The sequence below is a fragment of the Vidua chalybeata genome, chromosome 22 (genome assembly GCF_026979565.1).
Source record: "Vidua chalybeata isolate OUT-0048 chromosome 22, bVidCha1 merged haplotype, whole genome shotgun sequence".
NCBI lineage: Eukaryota > Metazoa > Chordata > Aves > Passeriformes > Viduidae > Vidua > Vidua chalybeata.
The window spans coordinates 4363685-4385258 of record NC_071551.1 but is presented as its reverse complement, the minus strand read 5'-3'; the positions used below and the strand labels follow the sequence as shown (position 1 = coordinate 4385258).

General features: G+C 60.3%; 1 protein-coding gene across 4 annotated transcripts; it reads left to right on the top strand.

Annotated features, from left to right (window-relative positions):
• Positions 1 to 431: 431 nt before the first annotated feature.
• KCNAB2 (potassium voltage-gated channel subfamily A regulatory beta subunit 2) lies at positions 432 to 19031 on the top strand. Of its 4 annotated transcripts, none has more exons than XM_053962591.1 (16): positions 432 to 465; positions 5895 to 6013; positions 6388 to 6429; positions 14269 to 14312; positions 14681 to 14718; positions 14900 to 14979; positions 15446 to 15490; positions 15650 to 15694; positions 15778 to 15821; positions 15947 to 16033; positions 17158 to 17243; positions 17458 to 17578; positions 17715 to 17809; positions 18000 to 18120; positions 18211 to 18299; positions 18609 to 19031. In XM_053962591.1, exons 2-16 carry the CDS (start codon positions 5937 to 5939, stop codon positions 18696 to 18698), a joined length of 1104 nt encoding a protein of 367 aa, XP_053818566.1. In that variant the 5' UTR covers positions 432 to 465; positions 5895 to 5936; the 3' UTR covers positions 18699 to 19031. The 4 variants fall into 4 exon arrangements, with proteins under 4 accessions (XP_053818566.1, XP_053818565.1, XP_053818567.1 ...); XM_053962590.1 differs by lacking the exon at positions 432 to 465 and adding an exon at positions 2268 to 2763; XM_053962592.1 differs by lacking the exons at positions 432 to 465; positions 5895 to 6013; positions 6388 to 6429 and adding exons at positions 11862 to 12089; positions 16318 to 16362.
• Positions 19032 to 21574: the final 2543 nt, after the last annotated feature.

The window sequence follows — 21574 nt, the reverse complement described above, 5'->3', positions numbered from 1 at the left end:
TTCTTGGGCCCAACCAACGGCGCGCCGGCCCGAGGGGGGGGATGGACGCGCTGCCGCCGCTCGCCGCCCCGCTGCCCACCTCTCGCGCCCCATCGCCGGCGGAAAGCGCAGAGCTAGCGGCGAGGCGATCCCGGAGCGATTCTGCACCGGCGTAGGACGCGGCGGCAGGACGGAAGCGACAGCGCCAGCGGCGGCCTCCCCCTTTCAGAGCGGGTGGTCGCGCCCGGCTCAGCATCGGGTTACTAGGGCGATGGTGCCGCACCGCGCGGGGCGGGTCCTCGCGCTGGGCCCGGCCGGCTCTGCAGCCAATGGGGACGGCGCAGCTCCCTCGTCGTTTGCATGCGGCGCGAGAGGCGGGCGGCGCGGCCAATGGGCGGCGGGAGGGGAGGGGCCAGGCGCGGCGGGGCGGGGCCGCCCCCCACGAGGGCGGGCGGCGGAGCGGCGGGAGCGGCGGACGCGGGGCAGGTGCGGGGGCGCGGGGGGAGCGGGGCCGGGGCCGGGGCCGGGGCCGGGGCCGGGGCCGGGGCCGGGCGATGGATGGCGGGGGCGGTGCAACCGGGCAGGGCTACGGGCAAGGCCACGCCGCGGCATGCCCCTCCCGGCGCTCGCTGGTGCGGAGAGAGGGGCCCTCGCCCCAGCGCCTGCGGTCGGCCCTGTGGGACCCTGGGCTGTGCGGGGACGGGGAGAGGTTGGCTGTCCCTTCGTTCCCACAGCGAGGCGAGGTGAACACTGTTCGTGATGCTCAGGTGGCCTGCGGCCTGTCACCGTGCACCGGGAGCGGCAGGGCAGGAGCCCCGGTGACACGGTGTGAGCCGCCAGTGACAGGGGGTGGCAATATTAGATTTTCCCCCGAGCCGGTTTGCGCCCAGTGAGTCAAACGTCGCGGTTCCTTCAGCTTCCTTCAGTTTACTGCCGTTTCTTAGTCCGTTCCTTGTGTTGCTTTGCTGCGGTGACCGGAGGGCTGCAGATGGAAGGAGCCTGGACCCTGCGGCCGGTCCCCGGTCCCCTCACAGCCCAGATGCTGCTGCCTCTGCCAGGCCCGAAGCTCGGGAGCCTCTGTCTCGCCAGCCTGCATTTTTTTGGGGGCTGTTTTCCTTATGATGGGGATCCCCATAGGCCCCCTGCCTGTTCAGCCTGCGGCCGGCACGGGACTGCTCATGCAGGCACCGCAGGCTCTCATCCAGGTGAGACGTGGTCTGTGCTGCTGGCAGGTGTGAGCAGGGCACCCAGCCTGCTTCCCAAAACCACGGGTTTCTTCCCCAAGCATTGCTGGGCATCACGGCGCAGCAATGGGTGAGTGCCAGAGCAGGCTGGGCGAGATGTATCCAGTCTCTGTCACATCCCCTATACAGGCCTGTTGCATATATGCAGTGATTTTCCAGCTGGTGAGCAGAAAATGCCTCTACATGGAGTTGCCAACGGCAGATTCAAGAGAGCTGCTGGTTTTATTCGTTATTACTATTATTGTTTTGATGAGGAGGGTGGCAGGGCCAGCTGTCACCTCCTGCTCATGGCCTGCGGGTCTGTGGGTCAGATGCATCACGGAGCAGGAGCAGATCAACTTGGCACATGGCTCCCACCATCTGTGGGGGTAGCAAAGCCACTGATGGGCTGGTGCTGGGAACATCCCCAAATGGGACGGGGTTTGTGACCTTCCCTGCCTGTTACTGGCTGTGCCTGGAAGTGCTTGTGGCATGGAAAGTGGGCAGCTTGCTGGGATCACCCACCCTGGCAGTGCTGAGTGGTCCCTGTCCATGCCAGCATGGTTTGGAGCAGGCAGTGTGCTTATTGGCCCCGTCGCTGCCAGGACTGTGCTGAAATGGCAGAGAAAGTGCCAAGATGCTGCCATGAAGCTGAACAGGACTCGGCTGAGGGAGAGGAAGCAGGTTTTCCTAATTTATAGCTGCCAGAGCACCACTGCGTGAGCAGCCTGTCCCAAACCCTGACCCCTTTTTGCTGGCTTGGCCTGTAGTTTTCCTGTTAGATCCAGCTACACTGGTGTTGTTATCACTGCAGGATCACTGAGTCGCACTGCCACAGGGACCAGCCTGCTCCACTTACTGAGGTGGCATGCTCCGGGCCGGTTTTTTTGCCCAAGATAGCCAAAAAGCCACAGGCACTGAGAAGGCGTGATGAACACAAGGAGGATGGGTGGCCAGTGGCAGAACGCGGCAGCCGGGTGACCCTGGTGCTGGAGGCAACCCTGCAGCATCACTGCCGACGCTGTATTTGATTATTTTAAGAGAAACAAACCCGGCGCGATTTGAGGCAGTGATGATGCATCTCCTGCCCAGGCTCCCCGTGGCCCCGGACGAGCCTTCCCCCGCCTGAGCTGCGCAGGGGCGGCTGGTGGCAGCCGCTCGTTCGCCCACGCGCTGCCGGTGCCGGGCTGCGGCGCCGACACGGTTAAGGCACCGGCGGGATCGGGAGCCGGCTGCAGCCACCGGCGGAGCCAAACTTGCCGAGTCAGGATGTGAGAGCGGCAGGGACGGCTCTGCAGCATCCTTGGGTGCTGTCGCATCCCGGGGCGCGGAGAGCTCGGCTTCCCCCTCTACCAGACGCCTTTTCCCGGGGACAGAGCGGGAATGGGGTAGGAACCGTCATCCGCTGCGTTTGCCGCCGGCTGTAGCAGCTGCTCTGCGCCGGCACCGGCGCCGCTTCCCGAGACCCGCGGAGCCCGCAGCCCGAGCCGGCAGCCGGGTTTGACTCGCTGCCTTGTGCCTCCCGACCGCGCATCGCCCTGCGTCCGAGCACCGGAGACAGGTAGGTGCGGTGCTGGGTGCCGGCGGGGCCGCGGCCGTGGCTCAGCCGTGCCTGGCAGGTAGCCACGGCACAGCGGGGAACTGGCAGTATCACACAGCGGGGAACTGGCAGTGTCACACAGCGGGGACCCGCGGGCAGCCCGATGGACCCCGTTACTTTGGCTCTGGTGTACGTGACCGCAAAGCCGGAATAACCCCGGCCGATGTGTGCTTTTGGGCTGTGTCATTGACTCGGGCAGCTGAGCGGCGCCGGTGCCGGAGCTTCGGCGGTCACGGGCGACCTCACGTGTCGCAGCTGAGTCCCCAGCGCCCGCCTGCCGCGTTGTCGTGATGATGGGCTGGGGAAGGCGCGGGAGCCCACCCGGGCGGTCGGAGGCCCCTGGTGGGCTGGGAGATGCTGCGCCGCAACAGAGGCTCCCGGGCCAAAGGAAGGGGCAGGGCTGCTGCTCTGCGGATCCCTGCGGCGCCGGTGCAGCCGGGGGAGGGGGGGCACGGGACCAGCACGGGGCATGAGCACAGAGGTGACGGCAGGAGGTGACAGGAGGTGCCGAGGCGACAGGGGAGGGCAGCGTGAGTCATTGAGCTAAAGTCACCTTCCCTGTGGTGTGGAGGGGGGCATTTGGCTGTGCTGCAAACACAGTGAAAAAGGGGGAGAAATATGGGGACAGGCACCTGGCGTGGGGAGATGCGACATTGCCTGCATCCCTCACCTGACTTGGGCAGGATACTGGGGAGCCCAGAGCAAGGGTCCTCCAGCTCTCCCTGCCCCAGGGCCTCACCCTTGGAGGACTGGGCTCACCAGAAGCAGCACTTTCATCCCTACATTCGTCCCTACATTCCCATTAATTCCATGTCCAGTTTCACCCGCTCCTGCTCTCATGGCAGCATGTCTGGCAGGCTGCAGTATATAGTTCCCCCCCATGCTGGCCCAGCTCCCAGGGGCTTCCCAGTCATAAACTATCCATGTCGCAGCATCCACACTCCTGTACCCCATTGTGCTGCCAGGGACAGGAATGAACCTTGGTGGAAGCACAAATCATGAGGGTGTCCTTCACCTGACTCCTGGGTGCATCCTGCAGAAGAAAACACTTTTCTTCCCTCTCGGGCCACTGCTGAAACTCCCGCAGTTGCAGACTCACAGCTGAGTTGTGCCATGAGGAAGCTGGAGGTGCAGGAGCAGTCTCAGGGAAGCACCAAGCTGCTGACACAGAGGGTATTGGACTTTTGGTGGTGCCTTTGGCTCAGAGAGCTCAGAGGGATGAATTGGCCTCAAACGCTGGGACACTTTGGCTCCTCAGGGTGCAGAGCCCTGACCCATGTGTCCGTGGTCCAGCTGTACTTGCCAGCAAAGTCCCTCTAGCACAGCCAGAGACTTGCCAGCCACTGCACTTGATCCCTGCAGCATTGCTGAGAGGCAACAGGGAAGGGGCATCAGATTCTGCTGAAAATTGCGGATCCTGGCACCACAGCCCCCTGGGATACAGAATCAGCCAGTCCTGAGCCACACAGGAGTCCGGGATTGTGGCAGTGCAAGCCAGGAGCTGCATGGCTGTGCTGGGACACGGGGGCCCAGCTGTCCCCCCTGCAGGCGTCCCCCAGCTTCCCTCAGCTTTGTTTTGCCGCCGCTAATGAAGTGACATTGAGCTGGCATGAGCGGGCAGGACAGTGCCCGGCCGGTGGCTGCTGTTGACCCGGCGGTGCTGCAGGCTGCTGCCCACTGCCGGGCAAGGCCGTGGGAGCTGTGGAGCCAGCACTCGCAGCACCCGGGAGAAGCCCGGGGATCACAAGGGCTTGGGAGGCTCAGCCTGAGTCCTGGTTGTAGGGCTCGGCAGGGTCCTGCTCCAGGCTCCAGTCAGTGCTGCGGGTTCAGGAGAGAGTGGCTCCCTCCTGACTTCTCGAAAATAAACCCGGCTTTACTCAGGCTCCTTGGGCTCCGGCTCCAGCACGGCTGTGGCCAAAGGAGATGCACTCCTGCAGCGCTCAGGAGGAGGGCGATGGGGATCTGTGCCGGGGGCTGCAGCCCGGCCGGGAGCTGCGGTGGGCGGGTGGGCGGCTCCGCGGGGATGGGCTCGGCTGCCGCAGCTGCTGCCATTGGGCTGCGTGGGCTGCAGGGGCTGCGCCGGGATGCAGGCACGCCGGGCCGGGATGCCGGAGGGATGCAGGATGCGGGAGGGATGCAGAATGTGGATGCAGGATGCAAGCATGCCCTGCTGGGATGCAGGCAGGATGCGCTATGCAGGCACACTGTGCCGGGATGCAGGCTGCAGGCACGCTGTGCCAGAATGCGGGAGGGATGCAGGATGCAGGCACGCTGTGCCAGGATGCAGGTGGGATGCAGGATGCAGGCATGCTGTGCCAGGATGCAGGTGGGATGCGTGCCAGGACATGAGCACACTGTGTAAGGCCATGCTCATGCTGAGCACAGGGCAACCAGGAACCCAGAGATCTTTCAGTCCCTCTCTGGGAAACAGAGCAGCTTGTGATCTGCAGTGTAAAGATGGCATCTCACCGGCCTAAAGAAAGAAGGGATAAATTTAAATCCCAGCCCCAGTTCTGTAGGGAAGTGTCATTGTTTTCTGTGATCCTGAGAACTGCTGACAGTGTTGCAGGAGCAGGAGCACAGCTCCCAGGGAGTCATGCTGGATGCCCCTGCCATGGGGACAGGGACAAGGAGGGTCAGGGGTGCCTGGGGGTGAGCCCTTCTTTCTCTCAGAGCTCCCTCACCCCCGTGCACACAGTCAGTCACATGTGGGCTGCAGGAAAAGCCAGACTGTTTTCCTCCCCTTAGCTTGTCCCTTTCAGAGGGACCCTCAGGGACAGCTTCAGGGTTTTCAGAATGTTTCATTTTTCAGGCCCATGTTTCCTCACCATTTCCTGAAATCTCAGGACCCCCAGAAGTTTGGAGAGAGCAGCCAAGCTGGGAAGTGAGAGGAACAAGGCTGGGGGCAGATGGTTTTGGGATCAGTGGGTCAGGGTGTGAGTCCTGGGGTCTGAGCTGGCAGAGCTGCCATGCCCACACTGCTGCCAATGCCACATGCCCATTTGGCTGAAGATCTCCTGCAACAGGAAGTGCCGTCACGCGCGTGCCTCAAAAAACTCATTTCTTCCTCTTTTCCTCTTCCCTTGTGGCAGGGGTGAGGCGGCGAGTGGCTCCGGGGAGCCCAGGCTGGCTCCATGTATCCCGAATCCACCACTGACTCCCCAGCGCGACTCTCGCTGCGGCAGACGGGCTCCCCAGGGATGATTTACAGGTAAGGATGCAGGGCAGTGCTGGGGGGACTCTGTGGGGCTTCAAACCCAAGCCTGTGGCAACCCAGAACCACTATGCTCCCTGAAACTGCTATGATACTCCTAAACTGCCCCAGCACGCTTTGTGCAAAGGCTTCCAGCACAAAACCTCCACACAGTAGCAGCAGCAGCAGCGTTTTGAGGTGCTGGTGCCTGTTATGGGCATAAGGGGCACTTTCAGGGTCGTGCCAGTGCCTGCTGCAGTGTCCACTGTGCTGTGACATGGGTGGGTGCTGCTGACCCTTCCCACAGCCACTGACTCTGCCACTCACTCCTGCTCCTCCTTTCTAACGGGGTTTGTGGCATCTTTCTTCTCTCTCCCCTTTGCTGTCGGAAGCGCGAGATACGGGAGCCCCAAGCGCCAGCTCCAGTTCTACAGGTAACCAGGCCCCTCCCCCTCCCCAAAATCCCCCCAGTAAGTGGCTCTGGCTCCTGCCCATGCCCAGATAATGCCAGCACAGCTCTGCCCTGCCCAGTGTGCCAGGGTCCCTCTGTGTGGGATGGGTATCACATGTGTGGCATTGCTTCATCACCCTGCTTGTGGGTTCAGAAGTGCAGTGTGGGGACCCTGGGGTGTGGCTGGGTGGGGGGACCATTCTCACAGGCTGTCCAAGCAGCAGAGTGTGGCTACATGGCTGTGGGGGACAGCCACTGTGGGGTGTGGGGCTCCGCTCAGCTAGGGGGGAGCGTCCCATGCCGGTGCTGTGCCTGGAGAAGCCCTTAGCTTTTCCCAAGAGCAGCTCTGGGAAACCAGCCAGCTGCTCCGTGGCTCCTGCTATTAGGAGCAGTATCATTAAGTGGTTCAACAATCGCCCCCATCACCCTTTTACTGTCTGAAGTGAGGGCGGCCCTTCCCCACACACTCTGCCAGCAGCTGTTCCCGCGCTCCCAGGGCCACAGCAGTCCAGTGGTGTGGGACTGGGTCTGGCCTGGCTGCTGTGGGGTGGGGGACTGGGGTCTACCCCTCGACGAAGCCATGGCCCCCCTACTGCATCCCACACATGACAGGAGGAGGTGAGGCGGGCTGGCAATGGGATGGCTCAGTGGCACTGACAGTGTCTGTCCCAGTGCTGCCACCAGCACTGCCGAGCCGCAGCTATGGGCAAGTTTTGGTTGCCAAACTGGTCTGAACCACTGCACACATCTGGTGCAAAAGGCTCCCAAGGCCAACAGGCAGGAGCTTGTCTGTAGGCTGCCTTCAGGCAGCAGCCACCTGTGTTCATCACCCAGTTCCGTTTCGGGGCTCCCTCCTGGTGGAGGCTGCCTTTCAGTCCTGCAACAGCCCAGCTCTGACTCCACTGCCGTGGGGACCACAGGAGAGCTGTGTCTGCCTCGGGGCACCATCTCCGCTCCCTGATGGCCCCAGTGTCCAGCCGTCCCCACCGCCCTGTGTGCTGGTGACGGCGGACCTGTCACCGCAGGGCGAGGGGCAGGCGGTGCCAGCGTTGATAAAGCAGCAGCAGCCCATCCCCGGGCTTTTAGTGAGGCGCCATGAATAATTTAACTCCCCTTCGCAAGGAAGAAAATCCCCTAATAGGGCTAATGGAGCGCGGCGAGAAGCCGGACGCTGGGGGCCCGGCGCAGCCGCCAAGTGCTTTGGACGCCAAGCTCCGACACTCCCCTAATGCAAAACAACGCGGCCACCGCGGCTCTTATATCTGCCCTGGGGCAGCCCTGCCGCCCAGAGCTGCGCTGCTGCTGAGCAGCTTCCCCGGCGCGGTGAGTCGGGAACGGCAGCGCGGGCGGCGAGCGGGGCTGGGCATGGTGGGCGATGAGCGGGGACGGGCACCGCCACGGGGCAGCCGCTGCGGGCAGCAGGGGAGATTTTCCGTGCAGGGTGACTTGGGATTTGATGGTTTAGGGTGGTTTTCTTTTGGAGTTTGGGGTCTTCCTGGCTTTAGGCAGGTTGGTGGCTGCCAATTTTCCAGCTTGGCAAGCCAGGCTGGCCAAATATCTCTCCGGGCAGCTGCCCTGCCTGTCACCCACTTGTTGTGCCCCTGCTGCTGCTAACAGTGCTGTTATCCCACAGAGCCTGTGCTCTGTTCCCCATCCCTGCTCCTTCCTCCCAAAACAGCCTCTTCCCGCTTGGGCATGGCATAGCTCATCCTTGGCAGATCCTGCAGCCCTTCTGCCACTCATCCCAGGAGCACTGGGATTTCTGCTGTCACCCACCACCTCCATGCTCTCTCCAGTTCTGTTCTGCCGAAAATCAGGGAAGTGTCAAGATAGGGCAGCCGGTGGATTCCCACCCCATTCCTCAGAGCAGCCCAGATCAAACCCCCAGCTCTGCTTGCTGCAGCCGTTTGGCTGCTGTAGAGCAGCGGTGCAGCCAGCTCAGGTTTCTCCTTGCTGCTGTCAGGTGAGGGGATCCTACCAGGGCAAGGAGATCCCACTGGGAACAAGGAGATCCCACCAGGTGCCCGTACCCAGCAGGAGCCACTGGCATTGCCCTAATTAAAGCTACGAGCCACAGAGAAGGGCTGGTGCTGGCGGTGCCGGGTCCAGTCTCCAGCTTTGAGGTGTGGCAGGAAGAGGCTGATGACCAGGACGCAGTTTGACTTTGCCACAACAGAAGGAAAGGCTTCCTTTCCATGTCTCCTGGCTTTCCCAAGGCCTTGCTACAGAGCAGGAGGAGCATGGAGTGGTCTCTGGCAGCACCAGATGTCAGAGGAGACCCCCAGGGTTTTGGTCATACCTGGCCGGCTGCTTCTCCATATCCTCTGGGCTTCCTTCTCCTTTCCTCTGGAGGTCACACCTCAGTGGCAGAGAGTCCTTCACTTTTGGCTCCTGCAGCTGTCAATTTGAGTTTCACAGGGAAAGAAAAAACCACCAGTGGGAGCCTGGCTGGAGCCTGATGCCGGTGTAGATGTGTCACAGTGCATCCCCAGTGGCCACTCTGGCACCAACACCACAGTTTTGGCCCCAGTCCCTGCAGACACTGAAAACAAGAGAAGTTGTGCAGAGAGGCACAGAAATCGAGCGGGTGCCACCACCAGTGAGGTCCCAGACATAGAGACAGCCAGGACTCGGGTGTGTGAGGAGCCCACCCTGCGGCAGGCTATTTTCGGCAGCCGCACCGGCTGGGAGGTCGCTGCCGCGGTGGTGGGGAAGGTGTTGGCTGGTGGCGCACATTGCGGCAGCGTGACGCAGGCACAGCGAGCACCCAGTGCCCACAGACCCTCTGCCGATGTCCACCCTTTCCAGGGAGCCCCACGGGGACCCCTTTCCCATCCCGATTTTCCTTGCCCACTGGCACACAGTGCCAGATTCTCACCAGCAGTACTTGTGCCACTGCTCACCATGCCTCGGCCAGCTCCTGGGACCCACTGTGTCCCTCACAGGGATGCAAACCAGTGCAGCCCAGACAGTGCAAGCTGGGAGCCGGCACAGCTGGGCAAAGGCCACACTGCTGCATTGTGGCTTGGGGCAGCTGTGGCAGGCCCCACTGCAGGCTCAGACACGGACTGCGCCGCATCCCTGTCCTGCTGCTTCTCCTGTTGTGCTTCAGCTCCCACACCAAGGCTTTGCTCCGCTGAAGAGACTGGCTTTGCCTCACGTGTCCCAGCAAGGGTGGGTGCCACCACTCCGGCATGGCAATGCGGGCAGGGCTGTGCCCTGAGTGGCGAGGGAGCCCATGTTGTGCTTTCCCAGCTCTCTCCGTAGCACCGCAGAGTGTTTGGCGGCGTGGCTGGCCGGCAGAGCCCACGCTCGGGTGGCAGGATGCTCTCCATGACCTACAGTGAGAGCCTGCGCAGCGTGGCCAGCCGGCCCAGCCCCGAGTGGGGGCTGCCCCCAGCCCCCCGGGCAGCCGACGGGCTGGAGCTGCGGCGGCTGCGGGATGTGCGGGCGGCGGCGCGGGCGAAGACTCTGGAGGAGTTCCTGCGGATGCACGGGCTCTCCCTGGCCGACAGTACCGCCCGCGCCACTGGCATGAAGTACAGGTAAGGCAGCGCCGCCCTCGCGAGGGCCGAGGTGAGGGGATGACATAGGGGACGCTGCTTGGTGCTGGTTTGACACCTCGTCAGGAGAACGGCTCTCACCTAAGCTCACCTCGGCTCCCCTGTGCCGTGCCAAGGCTGGGAGGAGCCGATGCCCTTGGCACGGCACGCGCCGGAGAGGCGGCAGCCGATCAGCGCCGTTAGCACTTCCCTACTTGGTGATCTTTGAGCTTCTCACTTGACATTCCTGTTTGCTGTTTGGGCATTTGCAGATGCAGACACCCTCTGAGCTTTAAAGATTAGGCATCTGGAGCAAACAGCCGCCAAAGAGCTGTTTATTCCTCAGAGGTGTAAATCTCCATGCAGGTAGATCTCTGCCTGACTGGAGGGGTACATCTTCACCTGACAGGGGTTCTTCTCCACCTGATGGGTGTAAATCTCCATCTGACGGGGATACATCTCCCCCTGACGGGTTTGCATCACAGAGCGGGTGCATCATTAATTTTGCATGTGGGTCCTGGTGCAAGGTGTATCAGGATTTCAGCCAATGTCCTTGTCAGGAGGACACTCCAGGCAGCTGGAGAGGTGGCCACAGTCCCTCAGAAGGGATGGGGCTGCCCTGCCCAGTGCACCTCTCCCCATGCATTGCAGGTGGGGCAATGGGGTGCAGGGCCAATCACCCCCAGTAACCCAGGTCAGGCTTTGGGGGGCACCAGTGCTGAGGACAGTGGCTGTTCCCAGTGACAATACAGGGGTGCCCCTTGTCCCCCACTGCAGCGAAGCCCCCAGGAGCTGGCAGTGGGGGACAGTGCTGGCTCCTGCCGTGCTGCACTGTGCCGTGCCGTGCCGCACCGCGGGTCAGGTTCCCCCTCTGCTCACAATGACCGCGGTAACATTTACACAGTGGCAAGAGCCCATCTAATATTAATGGGGACATTATTTATTGATGGGAGCAGCTGGCACAGACACCCCAAAGGTGCTCCTTCTTCGGGCATGTCCCTGCTGCCACCAAAATTTGTGGGGTTTCTCATCCTCTGGGGGCTGACAACTGCTGCCAGGTCCCCCCCGCACTGGAGCTGGCGCTGGTGCTGGCAGGATTACCAGCTAAGGAGCTTTGCGAGAGAGGGAAGCGGAGGAGATTACAAGATTTTTCATTAGGTTTGGGGCAAATGTGCATAATTTCCTGCAAGCCCCATCGCTGCATTTTGCTCCATCCTGAGGGGCACGGCAGGTGCTGGCAGCCGGCACATGGCCCCGGCTGCAGGACAGTGCTGTAGTGTGCTGACTTGTGTCCTTGCTTCGGCAGGAGGTGCTAGGCTGGAATTCGCCTCACTCGACTTCGCTTGCACTGGGAAAAATAGGGGGAATGTGCTGCTGGGGCTGTGGCCCCGAGGGCGACAACTTCAGCAAACAGCTGGGCTCTGCCGCGGGAGAGCCATCAGCATCGTCGCCACCCGCGCTGTCGCCCAGCCGTGGGGCTGGCGATGCACACGCGTTGTTGCCAGAGGGTTTAGTTTCGGACCCGTGCAGGGGAATCTGCCTCTTCACTCCGCAGCCCCAGCCCTCGCCGTGCCCCAGAGCGGGGCTGGGCCAGCAGCCGTACCCGCGGGGGGATGCGCAGCGGGGCGCGGGGGAGTCCTGCCCCGCCACGGCCGCTCCGGAGGGTACCGGCAGCGGCTCTGCCTCTCCTGCCCCCACCTGCCCGCGTGCCGCTCGCTCGCTTCCTGAGCTCATCAAATATTGAGGGCAGGAGGGCTGACGGGAGCGCTCCTCGCCCGCCGCCTCGCAGCCCCCCGCCGTCACGTTGGCGGCGCGCGGGAGGAGCTCCCCGCCTCGCCCGGGGCGCCGGCTAAATTTAGGCAGCTGGCGCTGCTGCCCGCCGGAGCAGCATGCAGGTCTCCTTTGTGTGCTCCGAGCACAGCATCAAGAGCCGGAGCGCGGAGGACCGGCTGAACCGACAGAATGCCGGCAGCCCCAGCCTCGGCACCCGCGGCAAGTTCCGCGCGGTGGCCATGGTGGCCCGCAGCCTGGGGCAGCTCTCGGTGCAGAACGCCCCCTCCTCCAGCGACTCCAGCGTCAAGCAGCCGGGGATGAAATACCGGTAGGAAACGGGCGCTCATGGGGCTTTCCCTGTTCCTCACTGCGATCGGGGCGGCGAGGGGGGACTGGGCGCCGCACTCCCCTTATCTCCGTTTTGCGTCCGGTTCTGTCGGTCTCTCGTCGCTAAAAGTGCTGACCGTGCGCCTCCGTGCGCTTCCTCGCTGTTTGCTCCTGTCCCCCCAGGGCAGCTTTGATCCAACCGCGCATAAAATCTTCAGGATGGGGGAGAGAAGGGACCCTAAAATTCAGAGTAGGATTAGTAGCATCCTCAGTGGCTGCCAAGCCGGGCTGGCTGCCGAGCCGGGGGGGTCTGGGAGTCACGGTAGCAATAATCCGGGCTGCCATGGCATCCTTGTGGTGCTGCCGGAGAGTCAGTGTCCTGCAAAGTGAGAGCAGAGCCATAAGCGGCTCTGGCTGCCCATGGTGGTTCTGGAAACGGGGTGGTGCGTGCATGTGGGGACACCTCAAACAGCACCCACAGGGCTCACACACCCCATGTCCTGGCTCTGGGGCAGAGCACTGAGGGCTTCCCCCATTGAGGCTGAGTGTGCACCTGGGTTTGTGGGGCTGGGGCTCTCCCCAGATGAGCATGGACCGCAGGACAGGGTAGGGCCCCCCCCAAATAAGCCTGCACGCCATGGTCCAGCTGCCAGCGGCCGCGTGCCTCCGCTGCAGCCCAGATGTGCCAGCATTAGGCAACAAAGTGTGTAAGGCCAGCAGAGCGCTGGGGTGAGCCTAGCTGTCACCCACCAGTGTCGTCCAAATCAGCCGAGTCCCCTTACCTGGGCACTGGGGAGGGGGCTGGTCCAGTTCTGTCCAGCTCTCAAACACCAAACCCTTGTGGTGGTAACAGCAGTACTGGGACAATGCACGGTGGCATCCTCAGGGCTCAGTGCTCCTGCCCCACAGTCATGTCCTCATCCAGAGGAGGAGCATACCAGCAACACCCTCTCCCAGGCAGTGGGTGATCAGCTCGGGAGTCCCCACTGGTGGCTGCTGGAGGGTCAGTGGTATAGGGGGATGCTCCAAGCAAGTGGATGGGATAGGAAGGCCATAGAAGTGTAGGGGAATGCTTGGTCTTCTCAAGGTCTGCCAGTGTCTCTATTGGGCAGCCTGTCCACACACTTTTGGGTTGTGAAGCCAAGAGCAGCAATGGTCACCTGCCCAGGGGAACCCCAGCAATGCTCGTGGAATGTCCAGGATGAGGCAGGTGCTCTCCTCTCTGCATGGCAACCCTCATCATGGGGGCTTGAGCCACCGCTGGCCCACGGCCATGACCTCTCCCCACCACAAAATGCTCTAAAAACACTGTGGGACAGGAGGAGCGCCACTGCCTCCAGATGCTGGGCAATATCATGGCAGGGTAGAGGGATGCTGCCCTGACTCAGTGCAGCCCACGGTTGCCCATGGCTGGGCCACAGCCACTCCCTGCCCGGCTGCCGGTGCCCGTGTCGGCGGTGCCGGCGGTGGCGGTGCCTCCGGTTGCTATGCGACACCCGCGCGGGCGAGCTGCCGCGGCTCACCTACACTTTATTTATTTTAACGCTCATTTCTTGAGCCTTTGTCATTTTTAACAAGTAACTGGCTCTCCATCACCACAGCGAAGGCGTCTGCCAGCCTGGCCCCCTTCCCGAAAGCTGTTCTCCAGTTCCTTGTGCCGGTCAAATTTTCTGGGGTGCTCCATTTCTCCAGGGTGCTGCTCCACTCCCGAGCACCCTCGCCTGGTGCAAGCCCTGTGCTTCCCTGTGCAATGCAGAGAACAGGCACAACTCATGCCATGTATGGGATGCTTCAGTCCTGACCACCAGCATGTCGGCTCCTCTTTCTCCAGTCTCATTCCCCAGTGCCAGCAGCACTCTCAGGGCAGCTGGACACCCCAGCCTCATTACAGGAGCTACTTTAACGAGGTCACTGCTCTCCCAATAGCCCTGCCGGGCACAGCATCACTGCGCAGGTGCAGGCAGTGCCACTACCAAGCTGCAGGATGCCCAGCCTGGGATGGCTCGTTAACCAGTTGAGAAGGGACTCTCATTGTGGAACCATCCCAGGTGGGGATGGGGACCAGGGGCCACCACCACACCTCCCAGTCCTCGCGCCCGGTGTGTTTGGTGGCATGCAGGATGCATGAGACAGAGTTTTGGGGCTTTCTGGCACCTTTCCTAACAGTCTCTGTCTTCCAGGAACCTCGGGAAGTCTGGGCTGCGTGTGTCCTGCCTGGGTCTGGGTAAGTGCCAGGCTTTGCCACAGCCCCTCGGCATCCCCTCAGTTCCACAGCAGCTGCCGGCACTCCCCGGCCAGGGCAGCGCTCGCTTGCTCCCGTAATGTTTGCAAAGGGAAGGAAAGGGTTTCCCTCAGCCCTGCGGCTGTTTTGAGTCACGGCCCAGAAATTGTCAAATTATTTTCTCTTTTTCTGATACGATAGGAAGCGACTGGGCCGTGCTGGGAGCACCACAGTGCACGCGGCAGGGCCAGCTGTGGCCACCACGTGCCAGGGCTGTGCTGAGGGAGCCAGGGTGGGTGGCCGGGGGCTTGATGTGGCGGCACTCGTTGCTCACCACATTCACCGTGCACACACCTCTCTCTCCCCTGCAGGAACATGGGTGACTTTCGGAGGGCAGATCACAGATGAGGTAAGGCTGCACCCCTTCACCCCCCAGCCTTTCCTTGGTGAGTGGGGAGGGGATGGGGCCAGCACAGCCGTGGCTGTGGCCTGGGTGCATGCGGCATGCCGGAGCTCACCCGCGCTCTGCGCACGCGCCCGTGCGCCGGCTCTTGGCCACCCCCTTCACCGACCCCGCTCTCTCCTCGCAGATGGCAGAGCAGCTGATGACTTTAGCTTATGACAACGGCATTAATCTCTTCGACACGGCAGAAGTCTACGCTGCTGGCAAGTAGGTACCCTGCTTTGGCAGCACCACAGGGGTCTCACCCTACACCCTGACTCCCACCAAATCACAGTGGCAATGGGAATATCCCAGGTTTGCCAGCTGCAAAGCAGCTTCCAGGATGGGGCTCTGAGCATTTGCTCATGGGGGGAGTCATGGTTCTGGCAGTCCCATGCTTCCCAAGGTGGCCTGTACCATGCAGGTGCAGCCGTGCACCCTCCCAGCACAGCTGTACCCAGGGCACACTGGCCCAGGGCATTGGCACGTGCCCATGCGTTCACTTAAAATTAGCAAGCTCATGCACTGGGGCAGCTTGGCTCTGGGCGCTGCAGCCAAGGGCCAATCAGTGTCCCCACAGCCACTGCATTTGCCTGTTACTCTCCTGGGGTCTGGAGCCATCCCTGCCGGCTGTCACCACTCCCCATGGCTGCAGCTGCCAGGTGCCAATGGCTGATGTTCCCTTCCCTTGTAGGGCCGAGGTGGTGTTGGGGAACATCATCAAGAAGAAAGGGTGGAGGTAAGCCAGACATCATCCCTACTTGGCAAACCCATGCCATAGTCCCGATGGGCTGGGGAAAGCTGGTAGAGCAGCCTTGGGCAGGAGTGTGCCATCCAAGGCAGGGTGCATGAGGCTTTGCGGGTGCTACCACCCTTGATTCTCTCTTTCTCCCTGCAGACGGTCCAGCCTGGTCATCACCACCAAAATCTTCTGGGGAGGAAAGTAGGTAACACCTGCCCTCCAGCAGAGCAACTGGCACAGGTCAGGCTCTCACCCCAGGTTCTCACCCACCTTTCTTTTTCCAGGGCTGAGACAGAGAGGGGCCTGTCCCGAAAACACATCATAGAAGGTAGGGGTAGGGGTGAGGGCACTCGCCAGGCGCTGCTGGCCCCGGTGCCAGGCTGTGCCTCACCGTCTGCCTCAGTGCTGGCAGCATGGGGCTCAGCATGCCTGACAGCCCCATCCATGCTGCAGGTCTGAAGGCATCTCTGGAGCGGCTGCAGCTAGAGTACGTGGACGTGGTGTTCGCCAACCGGCCCGACCCCAACACGCCGATGGAAGGTGGGTGCGCGCCACGGTGCCACGCTCCTCCCCGCCGCCTTTCATCGCCATCGCGGTTGGTTTGTGCCAGGCTTGTGTTTCCAAGGGCATTTTCCCTCCCAAGCAGAATCCGCTCCTCTGCCACCACGGATGGCCCGTGCCACAGTCACACTTCTGCCACCTCCTGCCTGGCGCCAGGACCCTCTCGGCCCACGGCGGGGCGGGCTGGCGGTGCGGCGGCAGGTCACTGCCCCCGTCCCAGCAGCGGTGACTCCACTTTCTCTAAATCTCTCTTTTATCACCAGGGGACCCATTTAGTTCCTCCAAGTCCAGGACTTTCATCGTAGAAGGTACTCCCTGCCCGCACTCTGCCCGCCAGCCGCTGCCTGTCCCAGCGGTGTTTCCTGGGGCAGAGCCCCCACTCCTCTGTGATCCCCCATCCTTGTTCCCCCCTCTCAAGCAAACCCCGCCATGAGATGCAGAGGCAGCAGCAGCACAACACAGACACCCCCCTCGCCCTTCAGACTGTACTGCAGTTTAAAGGACAAAAAGCAGAGAGGCTCCCACCCTCAGGGTCCTGCCATGGGGTGCCCTTGGCACATGCCAGGGTCTGCAGCAGGGTCCCTCCCCGCCGGGGCAGCTATGAGCATGCTGGGGTGTGTGCCCCGGTGCCGGCCGGGCGAGCCTCGTGCCCCTTGCCCTCCCCGCTGCTCGCCTTTGGCTGCAGGAGCACGCCTTGGCTTGGCCCCAGCCCGCATGGCTCAGGGCTGGCTCCCTCCAAGACCCCTGAGTGGCTCACACAGGGTTCAGGCTTCCCTCCGTGGGTCTCTGTGTGTGGGCAATGCATCAATCCCTCCCCCTGCAGCAGTGCCAGTGCTGGTAACCCCACAGGGCATGGGGGCATTGGCAGAAGCCTCAGGCTGCTGTCCATGCAGGGAGAGGCTGGCACCGTGTGAGCATGTCAGGTCGGCTGAGGTCCCTGGCACATCCCGAGTGGCTGCTCCCTCTCTCCCCATCCTGCTCTTCTGAAAGCATTCCCTGGAGAGCACCCAGCTCCCACCGCAGCACTGGGCAGTGGGAGCCCCCTTCTGCCAGTGCAGCCCCTGCTAAACCCCACCTGCCACTCTCTCCTTCCCTCCCGGCAGAGACAGTGCGAGCCATGACCCATGTCATCAACCAGGGGATGGCCATGTACTGGGGGACCTCACGCTGGAGCTCCATGGAGATCATGGTAGGGGCCCAGGGGACGGGGCGGCCGCAGCAGAGCAGCCCCAGTGATGCTGCTGACGTTGATTTAATTAGACAGCAGCTGTTGGGAGCCAAGCGTGTGCAGATGCACTTAAGCCTTAATTATTTTCGGGGTGGCCGCTCAGGACTTGGCTGGGGGGTTCGGCAGGGGGCTCAGGGGGAGCGGCAGGGCACTGAGGGTCCTGGCTCTTCTGCAGGAGGCGTACTCAGTGGCCCGGCAGTTCAACCTGATTCCGCCAATCTGCGAGCAGGCCGAGTACCACATGTTCCAGCGGGAAAAGGTGGAGGTGCAGCTCCCTGAGCTCTTCCACAAGATAGGTATGACAGTGGGGGTTCCTCCCCAGCTCCCCAAAGCACAGTGCTCCCCAAGCCCAGTGCTGCTGAGGCCAGGTGCCACGGCCTCTGGGGGAGCTGGGAGCAGCGGTGTCATCCCCCTGTTCCGCTCTGTCCCCAGGCGTTGGAGCCATGACCTGGTCCCCACTGGCCTGTGGCATCGTCTCGGGGAAGTACGATGGGGGCATCCCCCCCTACTCCCGTGCCTCGCTGAAGGTGAGCTGCACCAGGGCTGGGAGGGCACACAGGGATGCACAGAGCTGAGGGAGCAGGGCCAGGGGCCTTGCAAAATCCCTGTGGGAACAAGAACTTCAGGAGCCACAACCCAGGGAGTTTGGGGATGCCCTGCCTGTGCAAGGTGCTGGTGCACCCCGATCCCACCACAACACCCCTTTCCACTCCCCAGGGATACCAGTGGCTGAAGGACAAGATCCTGAGTGAAGAGGGCCGGCGGCAGCAGGCAAAGCTGAAGGAGCTGCAGGCCATCGCTGAGCGCCTGGGCTGCACCCTGCCCCAGCTTGCCATCGGTAAGAGGATGGGGGACAGTGGGGGACAGCTGGGGGTGACAGCAGGGATATCTGGGCCATGCTAAAGCTCTGCTCTCCCTCCTATCCCAGCCTGGTGCCTGCGCAATGAGGGTGTCAGCTCTGTCTTACTGGGGGCCTCCAATGCCGACCAGCTGATGGAGAATATTGGAGCAATACAGGTCAGTGCTCCCAGCAGGAGCAACATTTGCCCACAGCACTCATTGCAGTGCTGCACTGTGTGGGAAAAGAGGGTTGCAAACCCGGCTCCATGACAGGTTTTGCTTGTCATGAAGGCGAGAAGCAAAGACGAGACTTTGCTGGGCTGAGGGGGCAGGGTTGGGCCTGACTCAGGCTCTCCCTAACTGGGTCACCCTGCCAGCAGGCTGGGGCTTGTGGCACGAACGTGGTGGGGTGGAGGCGGTGAGCATCCTCCTGTGCACACCAGGGTCACAATCCCAACTCCCAGCGTTGCCCCCCATCCCCCGCAGGTCCTTCCAAAGCTGTCGTCTTCCATCGTCCACGAGATCGATAGTATCCTGGGCAACAAACCATACAGCAAGAAGGACTACAGATCCTAAGCGCGCCCGAGCGCTCCGCCCGCCGCGCAGCCCTCGCCGCCCGTTCGCTTGCTTACGCTTTGTTGGAGCAAAGTGGAGAGTGTGGTTTGCACCGCGAGCGCCGAGAGCCAGCGCTCCCGCCCGCGCTGCCCCGGACATGGCCCTGCGGCGCAGGGACGGCCGGCGGGAGGCGAGCCCCGGGCTGCCCGGCCGCCCTGCCCGCAGCCGGAGCCGCCGCGGGGACCCGTTGCATGCGTGGCTCCTGCCTCCGCGTAGCCGGAGGCGGCGGGCGCGGGGCGCACGCGGGTGCTGTACGCCCACGAGGCCGACAACACGAAGCTGTTCCCCAGCCTGCGCCCGGCCCTCGCCTCTGCCCTCTCCCACGGCACCGGCACCGCGGGGCTGTGGTTCCCGGCGAGCAGCTGCTCCCGGCGAAGGGGGTGGGTGGGATGGTGACAGGGAGGGAGTTCGCTGCGGGAAGAGCCTGGGATGCTCCGGCCGAGCACGGGGCAGGGCTCTGCTGCAGGGAGGGGCCAGGCCGGGAGTGTGTGTGGGCAGGTGTGCAAGTGTCTGTGTGCATGGACACGCGCGGAGACGCAGGGACATACAGGCATGCGGGGATGTGTGGATTTGCAGACAGGAGCTGTGGAGGTGAACACAGCCCACAGACACCTTCAGTTGTATCTGCACAAAGCTACTGAAAGCCTCTACACGTGCACCCACGTACACCTGTTACAGGGGTGTCTGCAGACACACATACAGAGTCACACACAGATGTAGATACAGATGTAGCTCTACCTCCACCTCTATCCCTGAGAGATCAATACCTATTCACATACATAGATACCTGTATCTAGATGTGTACACACACCTCTGAAAAATACATGTATAATGTATATACACACACGTAGACACGTGTGCTTGTGTATATACAGGCATACATGGTTCTATTGATCCATATATGTAATATATAGATGTGTACATATTCATGTAAAGATATTGCTATAGCAGCATCCATGTTTGTATGGATATATGCACACATGAAAATTACTGATATGTACTTAAATGTGTGTATATGCAGAGAGATATGTATATACAGATATATGTGTAGATGTCTCTATATCCATACCCAGCTTTTTAACTATATACTCATGTCTATACATCTATAAACATATGCCATATAAACACATGGACACAGATATTTGTCATTTAGATACAGCTATAGCTACATATATATAGCTGTATGTCTAGCTATAGCTATATATATGGATACACCTATGATAGATACAGAGAGATAGATGATACATTAAGCTATAGAGAGAACAATATAGCTACATGCATCTATCCCTTTATAGCTCTCTATGTACTCGGCAGAACAAACATTTTGCCTAGATCTATATATATATGTATCCATATCCACATACATTTCTACACAGTTCCCTCTATCTGTGCACACATAAATATAAAAACTGTAAATGTATGTGCAAACCCTTGGCTTTGTGCAGTGTGTGTGAGCTCTGTGAACTCTGCTCACTGTGAGAGCTCTGCACTCTGTGAGCTCTGTAGTGTGAGCTCTGTGCGCTGAGCTCTGCACATTGTGAGAGCTCTGTGCACTGTGAGAACTCCACACTCTGTGTGTGAGATCTGTGCACTGAGCTCTGCACACTGTGAAAGCTCTGTGCACTGTGAGCTCCACACTCTGTGTGTGAGATCTGTGCACTGAGCTCTGCACACTGTGAGAGCTCTGTGCACTGTGAGAACTCCACACTCTGTGTGTGAGATCTGTGCACTGAGCTCTGCACACTGTGAAAGCTCTGTGCACTGTGAGCTCCACACTCTGTGTGTGAGCTCTCTGGAGTGTGTGTGAGATCTGTGCACTGAGCTCTGCACACTGTGTGTGTGAGTTCCATGCACAATTTGTGTGTGTTTATCTGCTGTCTGGCCATGGCTGCACCTACAGCCCTACTATAAATGTGCATGTGTACAAACATGGGGCAGGTGGGTCTCTTCTGACCCACTCATGACATCAAAGCTCCTCTCTGTCTGTGGCTGAGAGTCAATGTGCACACCTCCCACATCCACACCCCTACACCTTTAGGAACATGGATTTACCTGCAGCTAAACCTCTACAGCTTTACATATACATGTACCTCTGCCTACAGAACTACATCGATGTTTGTGTGCAAACAGAAACATACATTCATATATACATGTGAAATAAACACATATGTGTCTCTGTGTATATACACACACATATACTATCTCGGTCTAGGATAGCTATACACCTTTACCTGTATCTACACTACTGTATAAATATATGAAAATTACAAATACATGTCTGTCTGTGTACACATAGACAAAGATCAATCCGCCTATACAGCCATACAGAGATGCAGATATGGAGATACAGAGATGTGTAGATACATAAATACATACACACGTATGTGTATGCATGAGCATATATTCAAATTAAAAACATACATGTATGTGTATTCTTACATACATGTATGTATATATATGTATATATACATACATATATTTACCTCTGTAAATATAGATCTATACATCCATACCACGTATAGATCTATCCTATGTACATATATCTGTTATCTACCCATACCTGTGTCTACACACACACACTCAGAAGTATATATGTACACAAACACCCATCTATTAAAACCAGAAATACATGATATAGACCTGTATAATATACAGATGTGTATACACAGGTACACACCCACATAGCAGTACCTAAATAAATCCGTATTTATAGCTGTGTATGCTCACATAAAGATAGATATGCACAAATATAGATCTAAAACAGTTCTGTGTATATCTACACGTGTGTACATAGATCTACATATGCTGTATATGAAGAGGTACACGTGTGGGGGTGA

Bases quoted from the DNA above. Each gene is read 5' to 3' on its own strand.
- KCNAB2 (XM_053962592.1), top strand. From the start codon at position 11,878: ATGCAGGTCTCCTTTGTGTGCTCCGAGCACAGCATCAAGAGCCGGAGC. The intron at 14,313-14,680 runs GTAAGTGCCAGG...TCTCCCCTGCAG, and splicing joins TGTGTCCTGCCTGGGTCTGG to GAACATGGGTGACTTTCGGA. The intron at 16,363-17,157 runs GTACTCCCTGCC...CCCTCCCGGCAG, and splicing joins CAGGACTTTCATCGTAGAAG to AGACAGTGCGAGCCATGACC.